General features: G+C 43.5%; 1 protein-coding gene and 2 long non-coding RNA genes across 3 annotated transcripts in view; all 3 read left to right on the forward strand.

Moving 5' to 3' along the window:
• The first annotated feature begins 308 nt into the window (after positions 1-308).
• LOC125757539 (uncharacterized) lies at positions 309-1,998 on the forward strand. Its single transcript, XM_049413111.1, has one exon. It carries the CDS (start codon positions 309-311, stop codon positions 1,914-1,916), a length of 1,608 nt encoding a protein of 535 aa, XP_049269068.1. The 3' UTR covers positions 1,917-1,998.
• A 3,719-nt stretch (positions 1,999-5,717) lies between these two features.
• LOC125756912 (uncharacterized) overlaps positions 5,718-26,692 on the forward strand; it is a 318,174-nt gene continuing 297,199 nt past the window's right edge. The window contains exon 1 of the long non-coding RNA XR_007414872.1: positions 5,718-5,797. This is a non-coding gene — a long non-coding RNA (uncharacterized LOC125756912). The remainder of the gene's footprint in view (positions 5,798-26,692) is intronic.
• Positions 7,370-26,398, forward strand: LOC119379417 (uncharacterized). The gene is made up of 3 exons (XR_005181172.2): positions 7,370-7,405; positions 11,156-11,342; positions 26,057-26,398. It is a non-coding gene; the product is annotated as an uncharacterized LOC119379417 (long non-coding RNA).

Below are 26,692 nucleotides of genomic sequence, written 5' to 3' on the forward strand. Positions count from 1 at the left end.
GCATTAAACCGAGCTCACATAATGCATTTATGTCATTTCTGAACTAAAACGGCCATTAAAAAGCATTCTGTATAACTTAAAAGAAGCATCGTCTGTATACAGACAACAGTCCTTTATTGTGTAATTTGCGCAATGGAATGAGTACACGTTCTCATCTTTCGCTGACGGATAAGTCAGGCAGAGATTTCCTCTCTAAACGCCAGGCCCTTCTTCGGATCGAGGACGAGGAATATGGCCCGTACATTATGGGAACACGGGGTACCCCTCAGGGAGCTGTGTTATCACCGCTCCTGTTCAACATTGCTATGATGCGCCTTCCACGCAAGTTGGCCCAGGTGGAAGGCATTCAACACGCAGTATATGCCGATGACATTACAATATGGACCACCGAAGGGAGCATTGGGGAAATGCAGGAACGCCTTCAGCGGGCCGCATCCATAGTCGAGGCGTATGCCAACGATTGTGGACTCCAATGTGCTCCAACCAAATCAGAGCTCCTGCATATTAGAGCGAAGCCAACCGATAAATCAGCCATACACATCTCTCTGTCAGGGGTTCCCATCAGAGAGGTGGAGGAGCTTCGGATTCTCGGCCTGTTCATTCACCACAGACTCAGACCGGACTCCACAATTGCGAAACTCCGGATAGTAGGCGAACAGGTAGGGCGCATGATCCACCGCGTTTCCAACAAGCGGGGCGGTCTGCGGGGCAGGGACGCGCTTCGGCTCGCCCATGCCTTCGTGACTAGCCGGATACTCTACGCCGTCCCATACCTTCGCACTAACAAGCACGAAGACGACAGAATAGATGCCATCATTCGCAAGGCGACTAAGCGAGCTCTGGATCTCCCTGTGGCCACCTCCAACGCCAAACTCAGAGCTTTAGGCGTGCTCAACTCCTACCAGGAGTTGCGGGAGGCCCACCTTGTCAATCAATACACGCGGCTCGTGCAGACGGCTCCCGGGCGCCGCCTGCTAAACCGATTACAGATCCAACACGTTTGCCCTGCAGAGGAGGCGGAGCGTATTCCAGAACTCTGGCGCCATATGCTCTCGGTCTCTCCGCTCCCCAGTAACATGGATACGCACACGCACGAAAGCAGACGACAAGCGCGGGCTCGGACGCTTGAAAGACAACACGGCTCTCGACCTGGTGTATTCTACATGGACATAGCAGGGCCTTCGCCCAAGGGATTTTACACGGCCTCTGTAATTCACCAGGAAAAACACGTCAATGGGCTCTCCTTCCGAGCACAAAATTCAGAGCGAGCTGAGGAAGTAGCGATAGCGCTTGCTGCCGCGGATCCCAATTCGAAAGTCATCATCACGGACTCCCGTAAAGCATGTGCTCACTACTTGGCAGGGGAGATATCCCCCTTAGCCGGCCAAATTCTAAAACGGGCTGCCATTGATCCGACCCCGAAACGCATTATATGGGCTCCTGGCCATCAGGGCTTACGAGGTAATGAGGCCGCTGACGCGGCCGCCCGAGCGCTTACCCACCGGGCTCCTCACCCTGGCTCTTATGACTCAGAGGCCAATACACCGCTTCTGCGGTTCAAAGAAATTCTCTCATATTATCGCGACACTCACCGCCTTTTCCCGGCTCCTGCAAAGGGGCTGAGTAAGGCGGATGAGCGAACTCTAAGGCGCCTGCAGACAGGTACTCTACTCTGCCCTGCAATATTAAAGCACTACGATCCAAACACGGATGGGCGGTGCCCACACTGTGGGGAGACCTGCGATATCTTCCACATGGTGTGGGCATGTACTAAAAATCCCCACCTGCCCCCTTCCCCTACCCCTTCACGAGAGGCATGGGAGACTGCCCTCCTCAACTGCTCCTCACTGGAGTCGCAACGGGCTCTGGTGCGACGGGCGCGAGACGGGGCCTCGTCATGCGGTGTCCCGGACTAGGGACGCCGACCATGTACCGGGGTCATGCTTTGGCCCCCAAACTCTCTTTTTTTTTTCTTTTATAATAAATGTTTTTTTCATCATCATCATCAAGTCAGGCAAACGGAAATACCATATATGCTATGTAAAAAAACCTCATCAAAAGGCGTGGCCGCAATGTAAGATTTTAGTACCAATACACGAATAATATATAAACAAGAAATATTCTTTCAAGATTGTTAGAACGAACACACAGCAGTGGCAATCCACTGAAGACTCTTGCTGTGGAAAATAAAACGCAGAAGGTGGAAAAGTGCGGGAAAGAGCCAAGAGGAACCGCGCGCTGCTCTACAGTGTAGCTAGGGAGCGTGGAGTGAAAAACACACTTAAAAAAAGAAGCAAAATAACATGCGCTACTGCGGCCCGCGCCCCGGAAGCTCCCGGTGGGGAGAGGGAAACTTCTTTTTTTCCGCTGTTCTCCGGTTTTCTTTCTCAGCGTTTTCTAGCGCCGCAAGGGCAGAATGGTGGAGCCGCCTCCTCTTTCGAAGAAGCCGCACATCTGCAGGCACGCAAAGCCGCCAAGAAAATGGGACACATGTCCGAAACAGCACCACTAAAGACTTGCGTTTGTCAAAATTTACGCGTGTACGTCTAGGTAGTAACAAGTTTGAATTAAGTTAACGCGAATTTATCTTTTTCTTTAATGTGCAATGTAGTTACACCTTTATCTCTTACAGATAATAAGCTCATATTCCTCGATATGCCTATTTCAAAAGTCTCTGTTATCCCATCACTTTGTCAGAGGTCGCCTTGCATATGTTCGTGACATTCATCATTTTAGCACAGCATTTCAAATAAAAATGTGAACCCCTGTTTTTAATAAAAGACAAAGCAGATACACCGTAACCTACATTATAAAGAAGTTAAAATAATCCCAACGATGCACTGCCTCAAGATTATGCAATAATGCCAGTCAGAAATCGCATGCTGATCATTTTATACGTCTTGAAAATACTAAACAAAAAGATAAGCAAGCGAATATGATGCATGGAAATGCATGAGAAACATTCCGCGGATTTGTCTGATCTTCTGACTCATACGTATAAAAGAATCGCATAATTGAGCATTTGCGGCGGGTAACGCGCAACGCGCAACGCGCACTGCTGTTCTGTTGGAATGTTAATAAAATGTTTACTAGTTCCGTTATTTCACATAATGATAATTATCAATGGGAGCAACACGTGCTTAAAACTGGACGCTGTAGCTTTATATTTCTATGATTCTATGGACGCTGTAGCTTTATATTTCAAGACGCGTTAGACAAATGCATAGCTAGTGCCTCGCGGTAATCTGCCGTCGTCGGTGCCTCGCATGCAAAACGAAAAACAAGTAATAAAATTACATTGCTAATAGTAGACGCTTCACGTGCCGTTGACGATATGTGTGCCTGACTGTAGAGGCTGCGCAACGTAAGCGTACCGTACGTTTCTACACACATGAGAACTTAATTATCAAGTCCCTTGCTGACGCACCACATGGGACCAGGTGCACTGCTCGACACCGTTAGATTGATTTATATATTTGTCCAGCCTTACATCGGCTGCATAGAGTGATGAGGATTTGTCAGCAGAGCTCATCAATCTAACGCCGTTGTTATCGAAAGCAGAGCAAAATAACGCGACGTGGTGAAAAGTATTCGTCTCTGATCGAGTGACAAGTTGAACACTGGTCAATTTTACTTTGAAGTTCAACATTTAGGTTTCGAGCTAACAAGCGCGAGCGCGTTTGGGCAGTATGTTGAAGAATAAGTCATGTAGTGTAGCTACAAACGCGATGACGGCCTTTGGTCAAACAAGGAAAACAGCAATGACCGTCAACCACAGACGTAAGGGAAACTTCCGGCTAAGGGATAACATCGAGTTTTGCTCTGAACTGACTGAAGTTAAGCTATTAATCGGATGCTGACTAGACATGCGATGGCCATAATGATGAGCGCATGCATTGACATCAATATGGAAGTTTGAGTTCTTCGGCGTTGTGAAGAATTATTCGATCGGAGAATATCGTTAAAATATTTTTATAACCTTGAGAAATCGCAATATTTGAACACTCTGGAGATCAATGTATTTGCCACCAGGAAGTACATAACGGATAAGAAAGTGCAATCACGCGAATTTATGTTTAATGTGGCTTTACAATGGTCCATTGTGCCGCGGTGTAGAATTGACTGAAATAGTTCGCAAATGGCACGTTGATTGTAACCGACCATATACATTACACCATTAATAATAAACTTTATTGAAAATGAATTAAATCATTCTTTCTCCCATCGGAAAGGTTTTGGCTGCTTTATAGCGAGACCAAAAAAATATTAATTTTGTCACACGAATTGTGCGAAATAGAGTTCTCGCGGACTGCACAACTTTAATAGAAAATTTCAGATACGTGTTTCAGGGGCGCGAAAGCTCTAACTCATTACATGAAAAGCTGAATTGCGAAGTGATCTTAAAATCTGGCGTTCTTGTAGCTTATTACACGTCCATTTGTCTAAGAATGACGTCGCATTTGCAGTTCTGCTCCAATCAATAACCCCACTAAAGTTATATGTTTGCTGTGCCTCAGTTTTCCCGAATCCAGCCGAATATTTCTGATGTGCACATTAAGTATGTGAATAAGAAAAGGTACAATTGCGGAGTTGGTTAGAATGCGGAATTTAAATGTCGAAATTCTTCACCTATTTCGCAAGAAACTTCAGAACCTTTAGCGATCGGGCCGCCGAGAATCCTCCGCCGCATTGTCATGAGCACCTTTCAAGCCTTATGATGACCTGTTATGATGAAGCACTTATATGCTCAATGTACAGTGGTACGACATCAGTGCTTTTCAAGTGTACCGAGCGTTTACGGTTTCTGCTCGAAGCTCAAGAAAATGTCCGCCTTTGCATGCATTAGACGCAAAGCATTTGGTTGAGCAACATCAATAAATGGGAATAAATGCGAGTACCGAGCAGAAATTTAATTGTGATCCTGATACTATAGCGCGCTAGGGTCTATTAAAATATCGATGATTGTGAACTGTCCACCGAACTGTCCACCGCTTTAGCACGGTCGTGAATATAAATACATGATTGATCTGATCGAGCCGCATGACAGAGGGAGGACATCAGATATAATGAAAACATTTAATATAGAATCGAATATCGTCATACTTGATTCGGTCTTCGGGAATAGCCCATATGCGTTAATACGAATATTTCAAAATATCATCTATGTCCAAATAAACACAAAATTAGCGTAAAAGTCGCTTGCAGAGCCAGAATTTGATAGTCCGCACACTCTCAAGAGTTTTAATATTTGTACTTGATGCTCAATTTATAGTTTTCATGTTAATTTGTTTTAATATTAGTGTGCCAACTATATTTTGTGTTAACAACGAAAACGGTTCAATTCAAATTCGATTCGCTTCTTGGACGCATTAGCGCTGCCCTAGAGTGGAAATTTCGCGCGCCTTTTTTTTTTTCTCACCAGACACACGTGCGTTCCCCCGAAAAAAAAAAAGTGGTAACATGGGGTCTTGCGGTCTTACTTTGGAGAGGGAGCGCACGCAGCATGCATCACATCCCTCTCCTAGAAAGAATGACAAGTCCTGAAAGGAGGAACGGAATGTGCCGAGGGCGGCGGGGCGTGCAAGCGGAGCGCCGAACCTCGGACCTCTCGCGGTTTTTTTTTTCTTTGTCACCGCGCTGGGGAGGGAAGCGAGCTCCGTGGCGTGCGGGAGTTCCCTTCCCGCGAAATCGTAGCTCTTTCGAGCGAGGACGTGCTGAAACACTCAGAAGCATTTCGTTTGCCTTGATCCTGGAGGCGCGCGGCCGTCTCCCGCTGCCGAGGATTTGACGCGAACTCGTAAGTGACATTCTATTTCCTCGGTGTATCGTATGGTGACCTTTGTCTAGCGACAAAATCAAATTTTATTTGCGCAATTGATGCGTCAATCTGGTCGTCTCTTCTAGCGGGCAGATCAGAAATGTTCAGGCGAACGGTGGTTATATTTATTTGTCCGTGGACCCAAGACATCGTTGACGGGCAAATATGTAAGATTTTCTTGTTTTTTATTTGTGGCATCTTATTGTAAGACCGTAACCTATTTTGCCGTTTTCTCTAAGGAACACTGCAACAAGGACTGGTGTGGATAGCGTGCTGCGCTGGTCTCGTCAACTGAAAAGAATTCTGGTAAGACGCATGCTTGGTTACAAAAGTTTCACGCAATCGCTTTTCACGTTGAATTTGGTCGCAAGTGTGCTGTAAATGCCGACTACACAATATGTGACTGGCCCGCGGCCGCTTTGAAGGTAAGATTGTGTTCTCATTAATCTATTTATTGTACCATTTGTTTTGCAGTGACATTACGAGCCAACAAGGAAAACCTCAATCCATCCTGTCTCCACATATCAAGTTTGTGCACTGTGGAGCTTGAAGCACTTCTCAGAATTTCAGCACACTCGCATTTATTGTAAGTGCAGTGTTTTTCTTATTTGTGCAGTGACAAAATAATTTTGTTTAGTTGTGTGAATAGAGTTTCTAGACGCGACATGACTGTGCAACTGGTCAAGTAAATAGTCTACCTTTCTCAGAGTATTATTCATTGTTCTTTCTTTCAGTCTTTTCCGACAGAAGAACAATGCAAGTCTCACATCTTGATGAGGGTGGCGATTTACCCTCTCACATCTCGACGGTAAAATGTCGCATCTGCGTACGTGTTCAGGGCCAAGAGCACGAGAACTGGCCGAAAGAAGGGAGCCGATCCAACAAGAATGCCGTCCGTTTTATATATATGTCAGCGCTATCATGCAGCGATCACATGGACTGTACGGTTGCGTTGCACAAGGGCTATGCAAACGCTCCGTGCGAACAATGTTGCATATGTAAAATTAGTACATCTATACAATTGCAAAATAAACATATAAAGAGAGAAAACTTATATTCACGTCTTTCTGTTATTGTGTGTTACGTATTAACACGTTAGTGCAGACCGTTAGAGGCGTTTAATTCCGTCTTACATGTGCACTCTGCCTGTAATTAATTCAGATAGAGTTAAACGCCTCTATAAACTGCCCGTTCACATTAAATACGACACGCATCAACACACCAGAAAAACAATTGATGCGTTTTGTTAGAACACGCACAAAAAATAAGAAAAAAAAAGCAGAGCAATACTAGCGAGGAACGTCCGCAACCGACCCACGGCCGTCGGTAAATCGACGCTTATGTGATGTCAGGCCTTGGTCAACCCGCGAGCGGCATGCACTCGGCATCGTCGGCCACGGTGGACGGGCCTACATCGGGTGCCGACGCAGGCCCACATGAGGCCAATGTCAATCCCCAAGACCGGCCCTACATTGGTTGCCAAGGTTGGGCCAACGACAGTGCAGTTGGCCAGCGACATCAGGCCGACATTTTGCCAAGGATAAAATGTTGCTTGGGAACGCGACGGACATTGCTCTACTCCACTTGGTAAGTTTTTGTTGCTGCTCAGCATGGATCTATTAAAAAGCGCGTTTCTGATACTGTCAGTATATCTAAGGCTACGAACGTTGCTCGGGCAGCAAGCGCAGCTTCCACTAGCTAGTGGCGATGCAAGCGTGCGACCATAAAAGCCTGCGCGCAAACTTTATCGTGCTGCCGCTTCCAAACTTGCGAAGCTAAAAGATAAAAGAAAAGCACGCAGCCCTAAAGCACTGCCTTTAGTGGAATAAATTTAAGAGGAGGAAATTGAACTTAAAATAGGGAGCTCTTCGCGTATATGCTTTTTTTTCATGGCTTCACCGCAATACGGCTCTGTGTTCCAGTGAAGGCAAGGGAGACTCGCACTTATCCGCACTCGTTTGTGGCTTCAGCTTTCTTTCCTCCCGCTGTATATTGTGTGATCTGGCAGTATTGTGCAACCCTCCTGCATGAAATTGTCGAGTGCACTCTCCATGATGTCTACACTTTAACGCTTCATCACAGTAAAAATATATATTAGAGGAAGGCTTACTAAAATCACGTCCGCCACTGTAGTGATCACTGTACCCATGCAGAAGAAAAGAACAAAACAAGGGATAACAATTTATTAACAAGAAAAGTGTCCCATGAAGTAAGAACAAGCAAAAGAGGTTTTTGGTTTATTGGTATATCACAAGCATAAATATGTTTTATATATATCACTCAGACATTAATGTTTATTGAAGCAAGGTAAATAACTTGTAAATGTGTGCAGAGCAAAGATGACAGAAAATTCTGTAGTGCTTTGAAGTTCAGAAGACAACTGGAAATGAGCAACCGCACTCTGGCAAAGTGATAACTAGGGATGTGCAAATATTCAAGTTTCGAATTCAAATAGAATAATTCGTTTTGACTTTTGAATAGCTAGTACTTGAAGTTTTGAATAATTCAACACGACGAATATCAAAGACGCGACAAAGGCCAATAGTGCAATTTGATTAGGGTGGGATGGCAAAAACTAACGCTAAAGTCGCTAAACTTCATTAAATTTTCACCTGCCGTTAAAACTTTCATCGATATGCTGGTTCAAAAGTGAGTGCATGTTCATTTTAAAAAAGATTATGTTGTTTCCACGCCTCATGGCTAATGGCCAGGGAACATTCTGTGAGACTCGAACTGCTGGCAACCAAAAATAACCAGCACACTGAGCTCAGGTCTTATAGGCAAGAGGTTCACAAATATATTGTAGCATAGTTTCTACAGCGCGACTGGACGCGGACGGAGAAAGAACACGCAAACACACACACAGCGCTGACTTTCAACTGGAATGTTTATTTTTCATATGCACGTGACGCTTATATAGACACACGCGAGCAGGTGCACACAAAACAAGAAACAAAAGCAGGACCCAAACGCGCATGTTCTGCCGCAATCACAACCAGTTGCCACCAACCTAGAGTGACGCATCCAGATATCTCTTTTCCTTATCTGTTAGAGACAAGGATGGCATGCTGACACATGTATCATTCATTTTATCAATTTCATACGCTTCAATAATATCTCTAGTCAATCGATCTCTTGCCCTGTTGAGAATACTAGTTTTATCAAAAATTGGAAAACAGCCACATCTTTGGCAGTGAATGGCAAGGTGTCCGGAAATAACTTTCGTGACATTGTACTTATGTTCGCGCAACCTTTGATTGCAACCTCCAATTTTTGATAAAACTAGTATTCTCAACAGGGCAAGAGATCGATTGACTAGAGAAATTATTGAAGCGTATGAAATTGATAAAATGAATGATACATGTGTCAGCATGCCATCCTTGTCTCTAACAGATAAGGAAAAGAGATATCTGGATGCGTCACTCTAGGTTGGTGGCAACTGGTTGTGATTGCGGCAGAACATGCGTGTTTGAGTCCTGCTTTTGTTTCTTGTTTTGTGTGCACCTGCTCGCGTGTGTCTATATAAGCGTCACGTGCATATGAAAAATAAACATTCCAGTTGAAAGTCAGCGCTGTGTGTGTGTTTGCGTGTTCTTTCTCCGTCCGCGTCCAGTCGCGCTGTAGAAACTAAGCATGAACAACCAACTAGCCCGCCAACGCACTTTAGTCATATTGTAGCAAAACAGCCATTTGGGCTAGTTGGTAACGGTTGGTGTCGTCGGTTCCTCCCTTTTGTCCTTGTTCCCATAGTGCGCCTATTTGCTTTAAGATATGTTCACAAATACTTCAATGAGCCCCTAATCACAAGAAAGGATGATCCTTTAACATACTGCAAAGAGCACGGAGCTGCACTTCATCGAGGTATCGCCATAATCGCTTTGTGATACCTTCCCAACCCTGCTACTGAGGTACCCAGTGAACAGCGAAAAGTTTTAGTTGATTACCCAGTGAACTGCAGGAAACACCTTAACATCGCGGCAAGAGAGCCTGAAGCCAGGTCATGTGAAACTGCTTGTGTCATGACAATTCATAGTCTTTCGGTAGTAGTCACGCACCGCGTTATGTGTTCGAAGACATGAGCAGATTTTATTTCCTTGTTCTTTCTTTCAATTTCAAATAAAACTTTCTGTATTCGATATCTATATTTGACATTTTCGGCCACTATTCGGCACTATTCGATTCAAGATGAAATTCACTATTTGCACACCCCTACTGATAACAAAAGATCTCAGAGAAACTCGCCATCAAGACAAAGGAAGCAGAAAGGTGTTCTATTTGACATGATTACTATTTCTGCTTTTGTTCTCACAACATCAAGACCACTGTAATATTCTAGAACAGGTGTCGACATGTTCAAGGAAAGACATGCTCTGAGGTCTGCTCACTGGTCTCCTTTTCTGTCTTACTGGCATTGTGGTCACTGCTGCCGTGCAACTAGGCTGTGCAACCAGGTTTATGTTGCTTACATCTGGAGTAACTGAACCTTGACCTCTTTCGCTTTTGTGAGTTACTTTTGTTACATTTGTTCATTTTGCTTAGCTGCCCCATTTGAAATGCAAAGCATTTCTTAGCAGACTGCAGGCTATTTGAGCTTGTCTATCTACGTATCTGTCTAGCCGCCTACGTCTGGGCGCTCTTGTGGTACATCAAAAATTCAGTCAGCCCTCAGTGATGAGGGCTGACAGCACTGAGGACCACACTAGCTCCTAACGGTAAGGCATAGCAAAAGTCAATCATCATGGAATACCACATTGTGACTGCATGACAACATGACTTGACAGCGTGACTTGAATGGGCCACAGCTGGAGGAGCCAAGGGTTGTCCGTTAGTAGGTGCCATTCTTTAACATGACTGTATGCATGATACTGTGGTAGCAGTGCAGAGCCAGATGCTTGCCCCTGTAGCTAAGGTCACCAATTGTAGGGGTATGATGTCACAACAGCCAACGTGAGGAGTCGCTCTCCTCACTTTGATTCAAGGATAGGTGAAGCACCTAAGTGCAGTGGCGGCGATGAACAGCCTGTATGATGAGCAGCTCCTTTGCTTAGATTTAGGTGCATGTTAAAGAATCCCATGTGGCCTAAATTGATCCGAAGTCACCCACTATGGTGTGCCTCACTATCACATCACGGTTTTGGCGCATAAAACCCTAGAAAGGTTGTTATTGAAACCAGGCTGGCACTGTGCCTAGGGCTGCCATAAAACCCATTAGGCGGGAGGCAGCGACCATTCAATGCAGCCTTGCACTGGGCACATTCTGCTCGATGTTTAGCTTGAGAGAATGGGGCCCCTTCTTTGGCCTGTTGGCAGCTGGCTCAACTACTGGGCGCCTTGCAGGCATCCTCTTAGACCCCCTCGTGAGCCTTGGCCGACGCCTGGCAATGCTGGTTGGCTGCACTCGTATCTGACGAGCCCGGCGACGTCTTGCTGCAGCGGTAGCCTTGAGTGCCAGCATCAGCGCAGTTCCATCCGTGCTGTTTTGCACACGAGCCAGCTCCTCTCCAAGGCCCTTCAGGATCTCGAGGTAAGCCGGATTGTATGCATTCATGGCAGGCACACGCCGTACCTGGGCCTCCAGGAATAGACCTTTTTCAGGCAATCCCAGAACCCCCCGAGGGCGCGCGAAGCACTATGGGAAAAGTGTGTGCGGCGAGCCCGCCCGCTGTTCCGTCGCTCGCTGCTCGTTGGCGCCGTGGGAGCACCGAACGAAAAAAAAAACACGTCACCGCTGGTTGACTATTATTAAATACTAAGTGCTACCCGTCTGAACGCACCTGCATGTATCTCTACGCATGAAATGCGAAAGAAATGATGCAGTCAGTGTAGGTATATTACCGAGCGGATGTATACTGGATCTAGCAGTTAAGCGGCATGCGAGTTATCATGTGCCGGTATACATGCAGTAAAAACGTGCTATCGTGAGCAATGTGAGCTGGAACACCGAATTCGTATTTATTCAATGATTACTTGTTCACAAGCCACTACGGCATTTAATGCCATAGTGGCTCGTGATAGGGTTTAACCAAACTGAGGTGTTACAGTGTTCAGGTATACAGATTATTATATTATTTTAATTGACAAGTCATGCGCTGTACAAAGAAGTGAGCACATCCTAAACGTGTTTAAAGAAAAAGGGATTGGACTAGAATTCACTTGTGAGATGTCTTGCTCTGATAATTTGCAGTTTCTTGATACATGCTTATAAGTTTAACTGCGGAGCATGTTCGCGGGCACTATAGCCCGTGTTCAGTGAAATCGGTGTTCAATTTCGCGTCGGCGCATTCGAATGTTGTTAAACGAGGAATTGTGATGTCATTACGGATTACGCAAGGCATTGGAAAAAAACTTGCGCACATAAGATGAGCAGTAGTTTCCAGCTGCAAAGTGATCAAAGAGGCGGGATATCCTGCGTATCGTTGTATCAGTTCGCGAAAATCTGTTCGCATGGCAAAGAAAGATTAACACGGACGTTCTCCATCCATAAATAATAAAGAAACTAGAAATACTGCAGTTATTCCACGTATGTATAAGAAGTTCTTCAGTCGCATGGCCTGAAGAACGTAGGGAAGGGATGTGGGGCTGAAGGTTGTGTTTACCGCCCCAAATAAGCTCAGTTGCATTAAGGTCGCAGGGGTCTGCGGTTGGCAAAGAAAAATGCGGTCAGAGGCATGCCAATTGTTTTGTATATTGTGTAGGAGTTAACCATAAATTTCTCTTTCTTGTGTCCACATGTACATCGGCCAGACTGGTTGATGTATTAATATACGTATAAGCCCCTCAGCATACATCGAAACTCATTGAATGGAGCCGTCTCATCTCGCCTCTCTATATCAGTCATGAAAATGTAATCGCATCTTCGAAAGCACAGTAATTTTGTACCATCAACCTAATCAGACAACGCGAGAAATTTCGGTGGCATATCATGTCACAAATAATGCCACACTTTGTGTCAGTCAACCTTCTCAGTCGTTACAAGACAAGGAATTCTACTTTATTAATCGACTGTAAGCACACGCCTTGGTTGTTTGACTTTTCGTACCTCTTTATGACATGCGCGACACACTCGCATTTTTAATGCTTTTTTTCACCCGTGCAATAATCTTTCAGTTGTGTGTGAGCGCTGGTTTGTGCATTTCCTTCCTTGTACTGCTCCATTCTTTTTTCGCTCTAAGTATTATTCCAACCTGTAGTTATAGCACCAACCAAGGTTAGTAGGCACTTTCGTTACATATATGGTGCGAGCGACGCAATGGATGTGTCCCATTTCCCCAAATGCCGACTACACTTTCTAGTGTACTCTTCAGATATCAGAACCTCACACTGTAGTCGTCGACAGTGTCAATGGACGTTGATTCCAAATGCATCCGAGAATCATAGACCGCTCCTGCATTTCGTAGGCAACCGAGCTGTATTTTTTTATTTGTGCCGTAAGGCGCAGTGGGGCTAAAAAAATAAATAAAAGGTGACGCTTCTGAGCTGCTCAACTTAGAGTTACTGTATATGCTTAAAGGTAGCATCTACAGTAACTAGCTCAACTGGTCCAACAGTGGGAGAGATGCAAATCGTCGAGAGGCCGTAGCAGCTAAGCACTTAAGTTCGGGATTGAATTGCGCAGTAACATGTTGCACCTTGCCAAATTCACTGTGTCTAAGAAGTCCTGGCATGGCGCAAGCGGAAAGCTACAGCGCGAGACACGCGCGCTCGTCGCGGCGGCTGCTGCGGCGTACACACATTTCCCATGAGCGCTTGCGCGCCCGTTGGTGGCGCTCGTGTGCTTGAAAAAGGTCTATTGGTATGCATGTTCTTGGGCCTGCACAGAAAGTGGTGAAGGAAATATTGTTCACATGATACACCGCACCAACAAGAACTGTACATTTATTTTGCTGTTCTCTAACTGCAGCCAAGGGCTCAGTAATAAAGGTTAAACTGAGGAGTCACTTTTAAGTGAAGCTTTCCCTGTCTCCTGTTTTGACTGTCCTGCCACTGGTAGTGCTGCCAATCTAAAAAATATACAGTTTTACTGACTCAGGTAAAGAAATGCTTGACATTTCTTTACATTTACATAGTATATACAGCTGTGTTTTTCAGTATGCTTTGTCTTCATATAGTATTGTGCTATGCAAAGACATGGGAAAATTTTTAGTTTAGATTACTTTTGAAGGGTTTGAACATATTGCAATAATGAATTCGCTTTAGCCAAGCTGCAATGATTTAACAAGTTATGACTCTAATACACATCAGTAATGACAGTAATTGTTTCTGTGGACCTACCTATGTCTCTGTCGGCACTAATGGCAGTTCTTGCTTGTGGTTGCAGTTGGGGTATGTATGTCCAAATGATCAGTCAGTCGAAGCTTGGCGCTCTGGAGTCACAACTGCAGCCAAAGAGTTAAACCCTAACAAAGAGTTAACCCTTCATTAGTCGGATGCTGAATTCAGGGACGTACCTGTCCTAATTCATTATTTAAATGGAATCTATCCTGCACGATTTGCATAAGTATGTCCACGGTGTGCAGACGCACCTGCAGTTAAACATACCACATTGAAGTGCTTCAAAAGCCTCTGGATATGCCTCTTCCGCAGCATGCCGCATACAGCAGAAAAGGCAGCTGCATGAAGCATGGCTTCCAAAGAGGAGATGAGATAGCTAGCTGGCTCTCTCGGACAAAAAGTCCAGTGAGCTGACCTTGAAATGAGGGTCTATACCATGATAGCTTGCATTCTCTCTCTTTTTTCTTCTGCCAATAAAAGTTTTCTCAATAAACCAATGGGATTCTACCTGTTTTGTTGCAAACAAGAAGGGAAAAACACGAAATAACCTACACTTAGCAAGGGTAGATTTTTGGTCTTGTTGGTGCGACGTATTCATAGTGTTAATCATGGAACTATTAAGACTAAGACAAGACAGAGAGTGTTTGTGTTACTCCATGTTTCATCTCTGTCGTGTTCCGTGCTTGACACTATTAATATCCTACTTTGTCTCTTTTCACGATTTCACGATCAGCACATGATGATGATCATAATGCCTGTGGCCACATCCCCTTGATGTTGCAGGTCAACAGCCAGAGCTGGATGAGGCCAAAAATAAAAATAAGCTTTAGGAAAAAAATTATAAAACATGGAGAAAAGGATATTACACCCTGAAAAGTACAAAATCAAAACCCTGGATTCCTGAGCAGCATTACTTTCTGCAGGTGCTAGGGCCAGTGACACAAGTTCATGTGAGGTAATAAAATGCCTTAATATCAACCCAGTCGGACCTTTTCGGTTTCAAAGGAGAGGGCAACCCTAACTTGTCAGCAGTTGAGATTAACACGAAAGATGTTAGATCATATGCACATTATGCCAGGATCTTTTTTGTTTGTGTGTTTGTGTCTGTGTGTGTAGGGGGGGTGCTCGATGTCAACATATACGTTCTTGTATCAGTTCTTGTATCACTCCAGTATGCTCTGACCTGTTCCTGGCAGTAGGCGATTGTAAATTAGCCCAACAAATGAAGGGCTTTGACATATTAGCTTGTTTTAGATGCGTAGATGGTTCCTCGATATACAAATCAGGTTTGAAATTCACCACATGCGCTGGCATTATAACACTATAGGAAAGAAAGAAATCCCAAGCTTCTAGTGAAACCACTCGAAACTCATCAAATGAGGCATAGCTTTCTACAGCGAAATCTGTTATGAGATCACAACAATGGCCGTTTTTGGCGCCATAGTTGTCTGCTGCCGGCGATGTCCGTAACCACGATCATGCAAAATAAGATAAAAAAATGAAATTTGAAAAAATATCTAGTATGGAACGGGGCTCGAACCTGGACCCTCTCCGTGGCAGCCCAGTGTTCTACCACAGAGCCATGCCACTGCTTCAAGCTTCTTTGCATAAAGACCCTACACAGGCTTCATGCCGGGAAGAAACGACATTAACATGTGTAATATAGTGTGGTAGAAGAGTAAAATAAGAACCAGGCGTCGCCCAATGCAAATTATGTAGACAGGTGTTGCACAATGTGAATTGCGTAACTAGTGGGTCATTGAATGCTTCCAACTCATTGCAAAAGGCTCTGGAATAATTCATCAACATCAGCCACAGCATCAACAGAGTGCACATAATGCCTTGCAGATGTGTAACGGGTACCTTGCTTCTCCGCAGAATGATAAATAATGGCGCAGTCGGTGCTTCCCAACTTGACAAAATTATTATTTATGGCGTAGTGGCAAGTGTACTTGTATTAGTAGCCCCAAGAGAGTTTACAATGGATTGTAGAAGTGCTGCTCTTCCAACTTTTGCTGTGACTGTGCTGTGCTTTCTGCACAGGCCTGGCGTTTTTTATGCATCTGGCGAGCAGTGAAAGAGTCCTGCCATCATCTTCTAGAGCATGGGTCTCAGCTGCATGCAGCCCGCCAACCTTTCGCTAGCAGCCCGTAGCCCACTCATGACAGTTTTCCCATATTTTTTTATTACTTTTGTGACTTTGCTAAATGGTGCTGGCATTATTTTCTTGCTTGTCGTGATTAATAACACTTTGTTCGGGTAAGCCACACAAATGTGAATGGTCATAAGCATCTTTTTTTCATCAGGCACCTCATGCAGTCACCTTGTGTTGAAACATCACCGCAGAACAAAAACTAAACTTAAGGATCGGCGTCCAGATATTAGTCATTGTGGAGATCGGTATAGACATGTTTCTCTATGCCTGATGCCAAATACCCTTAAGAAATGACCAATATAAGAGATATGGGAAAGGCTTCCTTTCAAATGGCAATGTTAGCTGACATTTTACTTACACTCCCCCACTCCCTCCCCACGCAGTTCTGACATTTTCACTGTCACTGCCCTTTGTAAGATTAAATTTCATAACTGCAGTCCGATAGCTGATGTGAGTTTGAGACCCCTGTTTTAGAGCATAGCCTTAAACCATCAGTTTAAAAGATTAAAAAACAGTGGCTATTCCCAAAGCATGCTCGTAGGAATCAGTGAAAATTAAAAAAAAAAAGAAACCAAAAACCAATGCACCACCGAAGAAATAAGGACACACTGACCTCAGCAAAGCAGCAGTTGTTCTGTTTTTGTACAGCATTTTGCACTATATGAAACAAGCAGGGCAAACATGCAGTGTCAGTGTTTTTTTGTCTTCAGCGCTTCATAAGCTTTAAGGGATTCTGCAAAGTAGTGAACAATAACTGAAGAAAAAGTACACAACAAACCACCGAGACCCCCTTGTACTATGTGCTAAGAAGGTTGTGTGCAGTATTGCCCTAACCTGCGGTAAAGAATATACATGATTTGCTCCTTGCATGGCCGAAGCTTATCTGTATGATGGAGCCCTGTGTGTCAGAATTGACGACGTGTGCTCAGATCCTGTACCTGTTAAGTCGGGCATTCCACAGGGTCTGCGCTGGGCCCTTGTTCTTCTTGATATCTCGTTAAAGTTAAGCTCTATGTTGATGACTGCACAGTCTATCACAACATTCAGAATCCTAGTGATCAGGCTCTACTTATCAATGCTTTAGCACAAATTGCAGTGTGGTGCACAGATTGGCAAATGAAAATAAACATTAAAAAATCTGTTGCGATGACTGTGACACAAAACGACAGCCATTAAGTTATCACTGCATAGGCGGCAGGTCTCTTGCTGTTTTAAACAGATATAAATACCTCAGGGTGACAGTAACGTCGGATATGAAGTGGAATGAACACATATATTGAAAGGTGTGCGGAGGGCTATGTGGAAACTTGGTTACTTAAGAAATATGCGGCAATGTACACACGAGGTTAAATTAATAGCGTATAAAACTGTAGTCCATCCTGTAATAGAATATGCATCAATAGGTTGGGGCTCATACAGTTAAGGAAACACAAACAAACTAGAAACTGTCCAAAAGAAAGTGGTTAGGTTTGTATATCGTTCTTATAGCTGGCACACTTCTGCTAGTGCTTTGGTAAAAAAAGCAGGTCCAGAATTCCTACAAAAGTGGCGCCAACACGACCGGTTAAAAAATTCATGCACCTGTTATTCCATGATAAACTTGGTATTCATAAACACACTTACATATAGCCAGTGTCCAGGTGAGCCACCCATTCACACCACAGTAAAAAAATAAAAGAATATCCCTGCCACACTGAAACTTGCAAAGTTGTTTTTTCCAAAGACAATTTGTGAATGGAACCGCCTGCCAGCCGGCGTTGTGGAATGTCTAACTACTGATTCTTTTGTACAAATTCTTCATTTGTAATCGCCTTGACAATAATTTACAACCGTTATAGTTTCAAATGTTGTCCATATGCCTTACACTTAATTGTTTTTTTTTGTGAGCACATTATAACTCTTTTCTTTAACCCCTTTTAGTTGACATGACATGTCTATCGCATCTTCACGTTCTTTTTTTTTCTTTTACGTGAGAAGAAGTTCTGTCATCTTTCTCCAGTCGGTTTGCGCATACCATGCTCTAAAAATTGCATATATGCTTTGTATCTCACTCTTCAGGAACGTTTTTTTTTCTTGTTCTTTTCGATTCATGTGACACAATTGTTGTATCTTGATTTGTTCACTTCGTTTTGTTCTTGTAACTCCCACTCCTGCTTACAGCCTCATCTAGAGGCTAGCAGTACTGTATGAATAAATAAATAAATAAATAAATAAATAAATAAATAAATAAATAAATAAATAGGGCATACAGGACGCTGTATTAATAAACGTCTCCTGGAACACAGATACCCCTGCCAACAATTGCAAGCAGCAGGTCACCTCGTTGCACACTGAAAACGATGCTGTACACCAAAGTTCCGTGACACGTGTTGCTTGCACATTGCAGTGACAAAGATACCAGGGAGATAAAAGAAACCCTTTTCATCATAGGGGCAAAAGAGCAATGCATCAGCACACCCTTGCTGTTGCATTTAACGCAAGCAGAAATAAAATTTCTAGAAAGTGATATACACTGATCCGCCAAAAATTTGTCTGTGCTTAATAAGGCATATGCTATGTTCTGGCATCATATTTGTTTTCTTTTTTGCCTTTTTGCTTTTTTCTGCCCTTTACCTTAACCCTGGAACCTGATTGTTAAACTACCTTTGACACTTCACAAGATGTGAATAAATCAGTTGTCAGTTTGCACACCAACTGTCCTGTAATCCCTCACGAAAGAAATCGTGAAAGACCACCAACTAGCCCAATTTGTCACTCTGCTAAACCTTTATTACTCCTTGCCAGAATTGTTAAAATGTGTTAATGGCTGTATTAACAAACAAGTGCAGGAAACTGTTTTTACTGAAATGTGGTGGTTCAATGGTGGCTCTTCTAGAAATTCTTTCCATGTATTTAAAGTCGACGCTGGTAGGTTGGAAGGAAGGCATTTATGTGCAGAAATCGGGGATATGTATTGGTTCTAAGGTTGCTCTGATACTTAGTGATTTATAGCTTAGCAAGATTGAGAAGCGGTTAGAAGGTGCCTTAGATAATTCTGTAAAGGTTTTTTTTTATGTGCACGATTACTTGATTTTTTGTAGCGGTGAGGACATTGACTCTGTGGTTACCTCAGTGAGCAAGAAATTTGAAATAAATGGAGGAGGGCTGAACTAAAGAATGCCCTTGGAATAATGGAATGCAATTTTTATACATTTCTGTAACATTTCAGAAGAACCGCACATGCTGGCAGTATTCTCCTAGATAGTCAAGGCCACCGTTTCACTTCTCGTCAAAGCATTTTAAGGTTGTAAAAAATGGTATAGCCATGTCGTGCCTTAAATTTTCCCTCAACAATTCATGTGAGTACAAAGTGAGTTCTAGCTTTAAAGCACAGCTTACGCGTCTTTTATATGTGGGTTATCCTTCCATTGCAGTGGCCACTGTCGCTGAACGCTTAAAGAAGTCCATTTTGTTAGGAGCGAGCATGATTGCAGAAAGCAATAGGAAGAACTTTACATTCCTGCATATCTCACAGGCTAAAGAAAGTGGGAAGTTAGTACGGCATTAATGTTGTGTTTACAGCTTCCAATAAGCTAGGCAAGTTTTGTACAAGTTGACAGTGAGGTGACAACAAGTGGACTAACAAATGTTTCGTAAAACACACCAACAAATTTAGGTTCCTTTTAGCTGTGGCCGCTTCTATGTAGGACATGGGGGCCACTGTGTTAACGAGAGATTATTGGAACATAAAATATCGCTAACCGAAGGCTCAACGTCTATCCTGTTTTTACATTGTCGAGAGTGTAAGTGCATGCCGAAATTCGATGAATGCACAGTTTTGTGCAGGCACAGGAATGAAGAATCACGTCTGATGATTGAGGCGTGGCATATCAGAAATACAGTCGAACCCCTTTATAAGAGACACTGATGTAACAGACAACTGGGTATAAGAGACACCAGTGGGCCTACATAAAAATAAAGGTTGATAAGAAAAGGTATACGTGGTACACTGCTTATAAGAGACACCTCATATAAAAGACAAGAATTGCTCCCCGGTGCATGTCTCTTATAAAGGGGTTCAACTGTAGTGGTAGCGCATGTATGAGCCAAGCTTACAGATCTGAAGTGGAGACCGGGCAGGTAGATGTGCTCAAGTGTCATTTTATACTCTGTATGCCGTGGCAAGAAAAAAAAATTGGGGAAGCTTGCACTAGGCCGCGCAACGCTTCAAACAGCATAGCTGGGCGATTCTGAAGACTAATCTGGTTGCTTCTAGGTTGTTTCTAGGCCTTAGCTTGGTGACACCGATGTCCGAACTCCACCGATGACACCAATGTCCAAACTCCAGAGACAGAACCTCGTGCTGAAACCAAGCGTTCGCACCTCTCATAGATCTACAGGATCATTGGCGTAGGCCTTCTATCACTTCGGGGTCTTCTTGCTGCCGCCGTTGCCTTTCCCGTTCCCTCTCATAGTGCGGGAAAAGACGCGATTCTTCGGGATACTAGGGAACGGGAAAGGCAACGACTGCAGCAAGAAGACCCCGAAGCAATGGAAGGCCTACGCCAATGATGACGTGCCTCTAGATCTATGAGAGGTGCGAACGCTTGGTTTCAGCACGAGGTTTTGTCTCTCGAGTTTGGACATCGGTGTCACCTAGCTAAGGCCTACAAACAACCTAGAAAACAACCTAGAAGCTCGTTGTACATACTCGGGGTCTTCGGCTCGCCGCCATCGCTTCGCAGCCATTTCTTGGGCTAACTGTTGCCTTCTTCATTTTTAGTGGACCAAATTTACCAAATATCTGTGGTACATACCAGTTTATGATGATAGTTTTTTTGTTCGCTGGACAAGGAAGGATTTGCTAAACAGCTTGGCTGTTAAAAAATTTCGGGCGGGGGGAGGTCATGGGCGCGGTCTGCCATCTTCCAGATCACCCTGCCAAGCACCGGTGTGAGTTTGAAAACCATGATAAGAAAAAAACTGCCAGGCCTGCGCGGAACGTACAGTACAGTAACAGCGAAAGCTGGAGGAGCAGCGTTTCTAGAGCATTTGTTTAAACACTCTTGGGCCAAATACTACAAGCACACTTGCATGGTACCCACTACACCATAAATCATCATAATTTTTGTGTAGTGGGGAAGCGTCCACTATGCCATTATTCGTCGTTCTTCAGAAAAGCATGGTACCCGCTACACACTTGTAAGGCATTATGTGCACTTTGTTGATGCTGTGGCTGACGACGATGAAGAAATATGCCTGAGGCTTTTGTAATGGGTTGGAGCATTAAACGACCCACTCGTTATGCAATTCGCATTGTGTGATACCCTGTTGTTCTGAAACGCTTTATTACGCACGTTAACATGATTCCTTACCCGACATGAAGCCTGGATATGGTCAGTTTGCAACGGAGTTTCAAGCACCGGCATAGCTCAGTGGTAGAATGCTGGGCTGCCACGCAGATGGTCTGGGTTCGATGCCCATTGTGTCTTCGGCATTTTTTATTTATTTAGCTTTCTTCTTATTTCGTGCAATAGTGGTTATGGACACCGGTGGCAGTGGACAACTACGGCACCAGAATCAGCCCTTGTTGTGATCTCGTAACAGCTTTCGCTGTAATAATAAGCTTATCTAAAAGGGCTGGAACGGCTTGAGGTAAAGGTTGCATATGATAGAGTAGACACTGAGGCGCGTCATAGATTAAAACTGGAGTCATATAATCAGTAAAATTAGTATCAAAGAGCAATAAGCATAATGCTCTGGTAAAATGATACGAAAGTGATGGTGGGGGGCATAGGTCGGCAAAAAATTGGAGCTCACTCGGACTCAGACTCGCCAAAGCTTTCCTCAACCGGACTTACTCGCACTCAGACTCACTAAACCTTTTCTCAACCGGACTCACTCAGACTCAAACTCACCAACATATTATTCAGCCCAACTCACTCAGACTCATGGCTTCACCTGAGTCTGAGTGAGCCCAAGTGAGTCGACTCATGAGCCCGTTGTCGTAAAATTGACTTTTTCGATCATGGTGTCATGCCTCTTTAATGCCAATATTTCACATAATCAACAGGGCTTGTTGCTGAGCTAGTTGGTTCATAACTTGAGGAAAAACTGTAATGACGCAAAGAAGACGGGGACGAAGCGAAGACACGAACAGACAGACACGGGCGCCCGTGTCTGTCTGTTCGTGTCTTCGCTTCGTCCCCGTCTTCTTTGCGTCATTACAGTTTTTTCCTCACATAATCAGTGCTCTACAACACACCTTTTGATCTTGTACCTTCAAATACGAGCTATCATTATATATCATATATCATCATTATCATATATCAATCCAGTAAAGACATCTTTATGAAATACGCGACTCACACGAGATATTTTTATCAAGAACTTCCTATGAAAGAGTTTTTGGGGGGAGGTCATGGCACCCCTTCCCCTAACTCACGCCTCGGATCAATAAATATTGAGATGGCCCATGAATACTAGTGTGAATAGACTTGAGTATAAATGTAAGCCGACATGAGGTTGATAGTAATGATGAAGATGAGTAGATAGGACCATAAATTGGCAACAAAACGTGGAGCTCACTCGGACTCACTCAATAAATATATTTTGCGCTTAGGGCTCACTCGGACTCAGGCTCACCAATATTTTCCTCAACCGGACTCACTTGGACTCAAACTCACCAAAATATTACTCACCCGGATTCACTCAGACTCATACTTGTGGCCCGATTTGAGTCTGAGTGAGTCGATTCATGAGTGACTTTGCCAACCTATGGTGGGGGGTCAAGTGGACGGTTGTATTTCAAGGTGAAAGTGTTAGATGCCTCATCAAATGGGAAAAGTGACTGTCTGCAGTGGCAGCAACAAGAACAATGCGAATAGCCACGTGATCATAAATTAAGGCTTTATGACATCGTCATAATGTTGCAGATTAGCAGTATTTGCGACGTCATATAAGATGACATTACGTGACGACATAACATGAAATTATCACATGGTCAAAAGTGTGCTAATCCTGCAAGCAGTGCAAAAATACATTAGGTGCAGAAAGCTTTCAGGTGGTGGGGGCAAGGATCAATACATCGGCTGTGCAGAAAAAGACGGCTGCACAATTAATCCCAAGTTTACCAACACAGTCAGCGAGATTGCCTCTCTCAGACCCTGAATCTTTTCTGCCCTTTCACCAGATGTTGTGCCAGAAATACATACTATATTGCACATTACACTTTTTTGTATTAGAAAGTGATACCAATAAGACATATTTGCAAGAAAATAAAGTAAAGCATGTACATGGATAGAGGTACATAATAGTGTGATGCACTTAATGAAGTGCCAGTGGGGAAAATAATAAGGTAAATAATAAAAGAAAGAGAGTTTAGCATAGTTTATCGAAGGCAAGTGGAGGAGGGAGATGAGTTGGAGGTTGCAGACATGCTAGGGAAGGCCACCAGCTACACTGTTTCCCAACTCAGCACAACACTGGTGCGTAGCTGCCCCATTTTTTTTTTTTAAGACACAGGGTGAGGTAAATTTCTTTTATTATTGAAATTTGGTTTTTCTCTTTTTTTTTTTGCTTCTGTGAAATAAGGCCTTCCTTAACAATGTCCAGTGCCCCACACATTTTACCGCATTTTGATTGAGCCAAAATCACAAGGTATCCGAGACCAGCTGGCGAGCAGCCGCACCCCCTTAGGTCGTGTAGAAGCTGAGCTTTCTGCCTCAAGCGAATTTTTTAAAAAACAATACTGGTGGTTTCTCTGAGCTTAGCAGGTTTTTAAAGTCAGTCTGGCTACCTAAAGGCACATGGTACAGATTTTTTAATACTCGCGGCATTTACCAAGTCCACTTGCCTTGTTTGTGTGAGACAGGGTTCTGTGCACTTATCTTGAGTTTATTTGCACCTTTGTTGATTTTGTTGCAACGGCAAAAGATATGCCCGTGTTGACAAAGTCACCGTTTGGAGAGCGTAGTATAATTGGAGATCTACACGGTTCAGCTACTAACAGAACGAGACCGGGAGCATTCGTGCAAGCAAGCTGAAGACCGTGTCGCCACAAGGACAAAATGTTACCTGTAATGACAATGGCTGTGCTTTGATTGATCATTGCTCATTCATTGGTGCATATTTCAAGTCTCCCGAAAAGGAGAAGGGTGCGCTTGCTCAGGTAGGGGTGCTTGCTTGGTATTTTACCGTAGTAGTTTCCGAGGAAATTGGTCTTAAATGCGCCTTAAAATAAATGGGAGGTATAGGGCCTAGCCTGTGCCCTTAAGTTTAAGAGCTTGTTATATGGGCCAAGGAGGAAAATTTCAAACAGAAATATTTTACTATATGGTATAACTTGCAACTTACTCATATTCAAATCCTAAATTCAATATAAGTTTGCTTCAACTTCGCTTCACACCAAGAAAGGGACATTGCAGGTATAACAGCACAAAGGGACACTGTCAAAAGTAGACCAGACGACACTAGCGCAAGTGATATTTGCACATGCCTAGTTCTCGTTCGTAAAACTGTTGTGCAAGGTGGTTGGATCATAATAAAACTGCTCGTTTTTCTTTGTACTATGTTATATATTCAATTCTAACTACTTTATTCAAATTATTCAACCAAATTACTTTCCTTAAAACCTCACATTTACAGTTTGCCAATCACTAGACTTGGGAGTTCTTGCTTCTTCTGGCTGGGCTGGACAAGTGTGTGAAGAAGTGGCCGAAAATCCCATGCATGTTTTCTGACAGAGCAGACTGCTGCAGGCCCATGTTACACTTAAATGTTGAATGGGAGAACTGAAGGTTACCCAGCATACAAGTTGTCAAGTTTCGTGCATATTGGGAATTCACTGTGAGCAGGACTGGACATTTCTAATCGATTTCCTGTATTTTTAATGCAATGAAGCTATCTGTAATGTTCTGGTAAAATTGTTAAAGCGAACGACTTTACTTGGGGTGCTGCCTCACATCCTTGAATAACTTTGTGACAGGGTCTTGAAAGTCCTTGCATTTTGGCCTTCAAAACTTGCATAAGCTTTGAAAAACTGAATTACTCATAAGCACTAGTTAAGCTAGAACTGAGATATCTTCAATATACCTCATCCACCAGAATCTTCTGATGGTCTCGTCAAGCTTCGCCGATGCCCATGGGTTGTGGAAGAAACCAAGTAATGCAAACAAAACACAGTTTTACTTCATTTGTATATTTATTCACTTATTTATAAATAATAAAATCACCAAACTTGATTTTAATGACTTTGGTACAATAATCACATACATGGCAGTAACAACACACTAATAATGCAAATTAATCAATCTCTTTTTTTTTGCTTGCAAATGGTGCTTTCATGGCTTATCGAGCCACCTTTGCTGCTTTTCAATGCACATGCACTCTCAATCATTGCCACGCGCCTCCACATGGCAGTCCTCATGCGCCCGTGCAGCATTAGAAAAATGTGAGCCACGTTAACTTAATAGTGTACGCCCATAGCTGACATGTATCTCCATGTGCTGTGCCCTATAGATGTGCTGCTTGCTGAAAGTATACCTGGATAAGCTTAGTGATAGAAATTTGTGTCATCAAGAGCACAATTCCATTAGCAATGCATAGCATTGTGTGCATTTTTTTGTGGGGTCCTCTCTTTGGTGTGCTGCTTGTGTGCTTTGTATTCAATTTTATGCCTTCTCTTTGACTTGTGTTATGGTGCTGATACATCTAGGATTTCTGACTGTTTCCATTTCCTCATTTTCCTTCGCAAAGCTAGAATAAAAAGTCACTAGAAAGCAAGTCGCAGAACTCAGTACTTAAAAACACTTTGGTATCTCCTCCACTTACAGGCTGACCACCAATAAAGTGTGAATCTGGGTCCTTAAGGAGCTTGAACACCATCAGGTGCCAATGCTCTGCTCATTGTGGACAAGTACTGCGACAAGGACAGCACCTGCCTTCGTGCAATATTTCTGGATGCTTCTTCATTGTGACTAATGTGAAACTATTGTGCAATTTAACCTTTGTTTACTTCACTAAAATAATAAATAAACCCAACAATTACAAGAGCAAGCTTGGAAGTGTTGAGACTTCATATTACTTTGACTAAAAAATAATAAAAATATAGTTTTTTAATGCAGGAAGTTTTTGCTTTTGTTTATTCCAAAACAGGCCAACTGCATCTCTTAAAGGCCAACTCCGGCGATTTTTTGGCCATGTCAAAGTAATGGTGCTTTTATGTTCCTGAGACGCTCCTGTTACGGGTCCGATAGCAGAAATACTCAGCAAATTGGAGAATAAATTTAAATAAGCAAAAAAGCGCAACACCGAAACTGAAACCCAACCGAGTGTACTGTCTACGTATGATGTAGACGTTGTTACGAATGAACTGGAAGTCGTGCAAGGCATGACGGTGACGCCGGCGCGGAGTATGAAAACTGTGACAGCCGGGACAACCAGCGAAGCGCCAGCCAAACCAACGCTGT

This window comes from Rhipicephalus sanguineus, chromosome 1 (genome assembly GCF_013339695.2).
Source record: "Rhipicephalus sanguineus isolate Rsan-2018 chromosome 1, BIME_Rsan_1.4, whole genome shotgun sequence".
Lineage (NCBI taxonomy): Eukaryota > Metazoa > Arthropoda > Arachnida > Ixodida > Ixodidae > Rhipicephalus > Rhipicephalus sanguineus.

Coding starts and splice junctions, on each gene's coding strand:
- LOC125757539 (XM_049413111.1), top strand. CDS start 309: ATGCGCCTTCCACGCAAGTTGGCCCAGGTGGAAGGCATTCAACACGCA.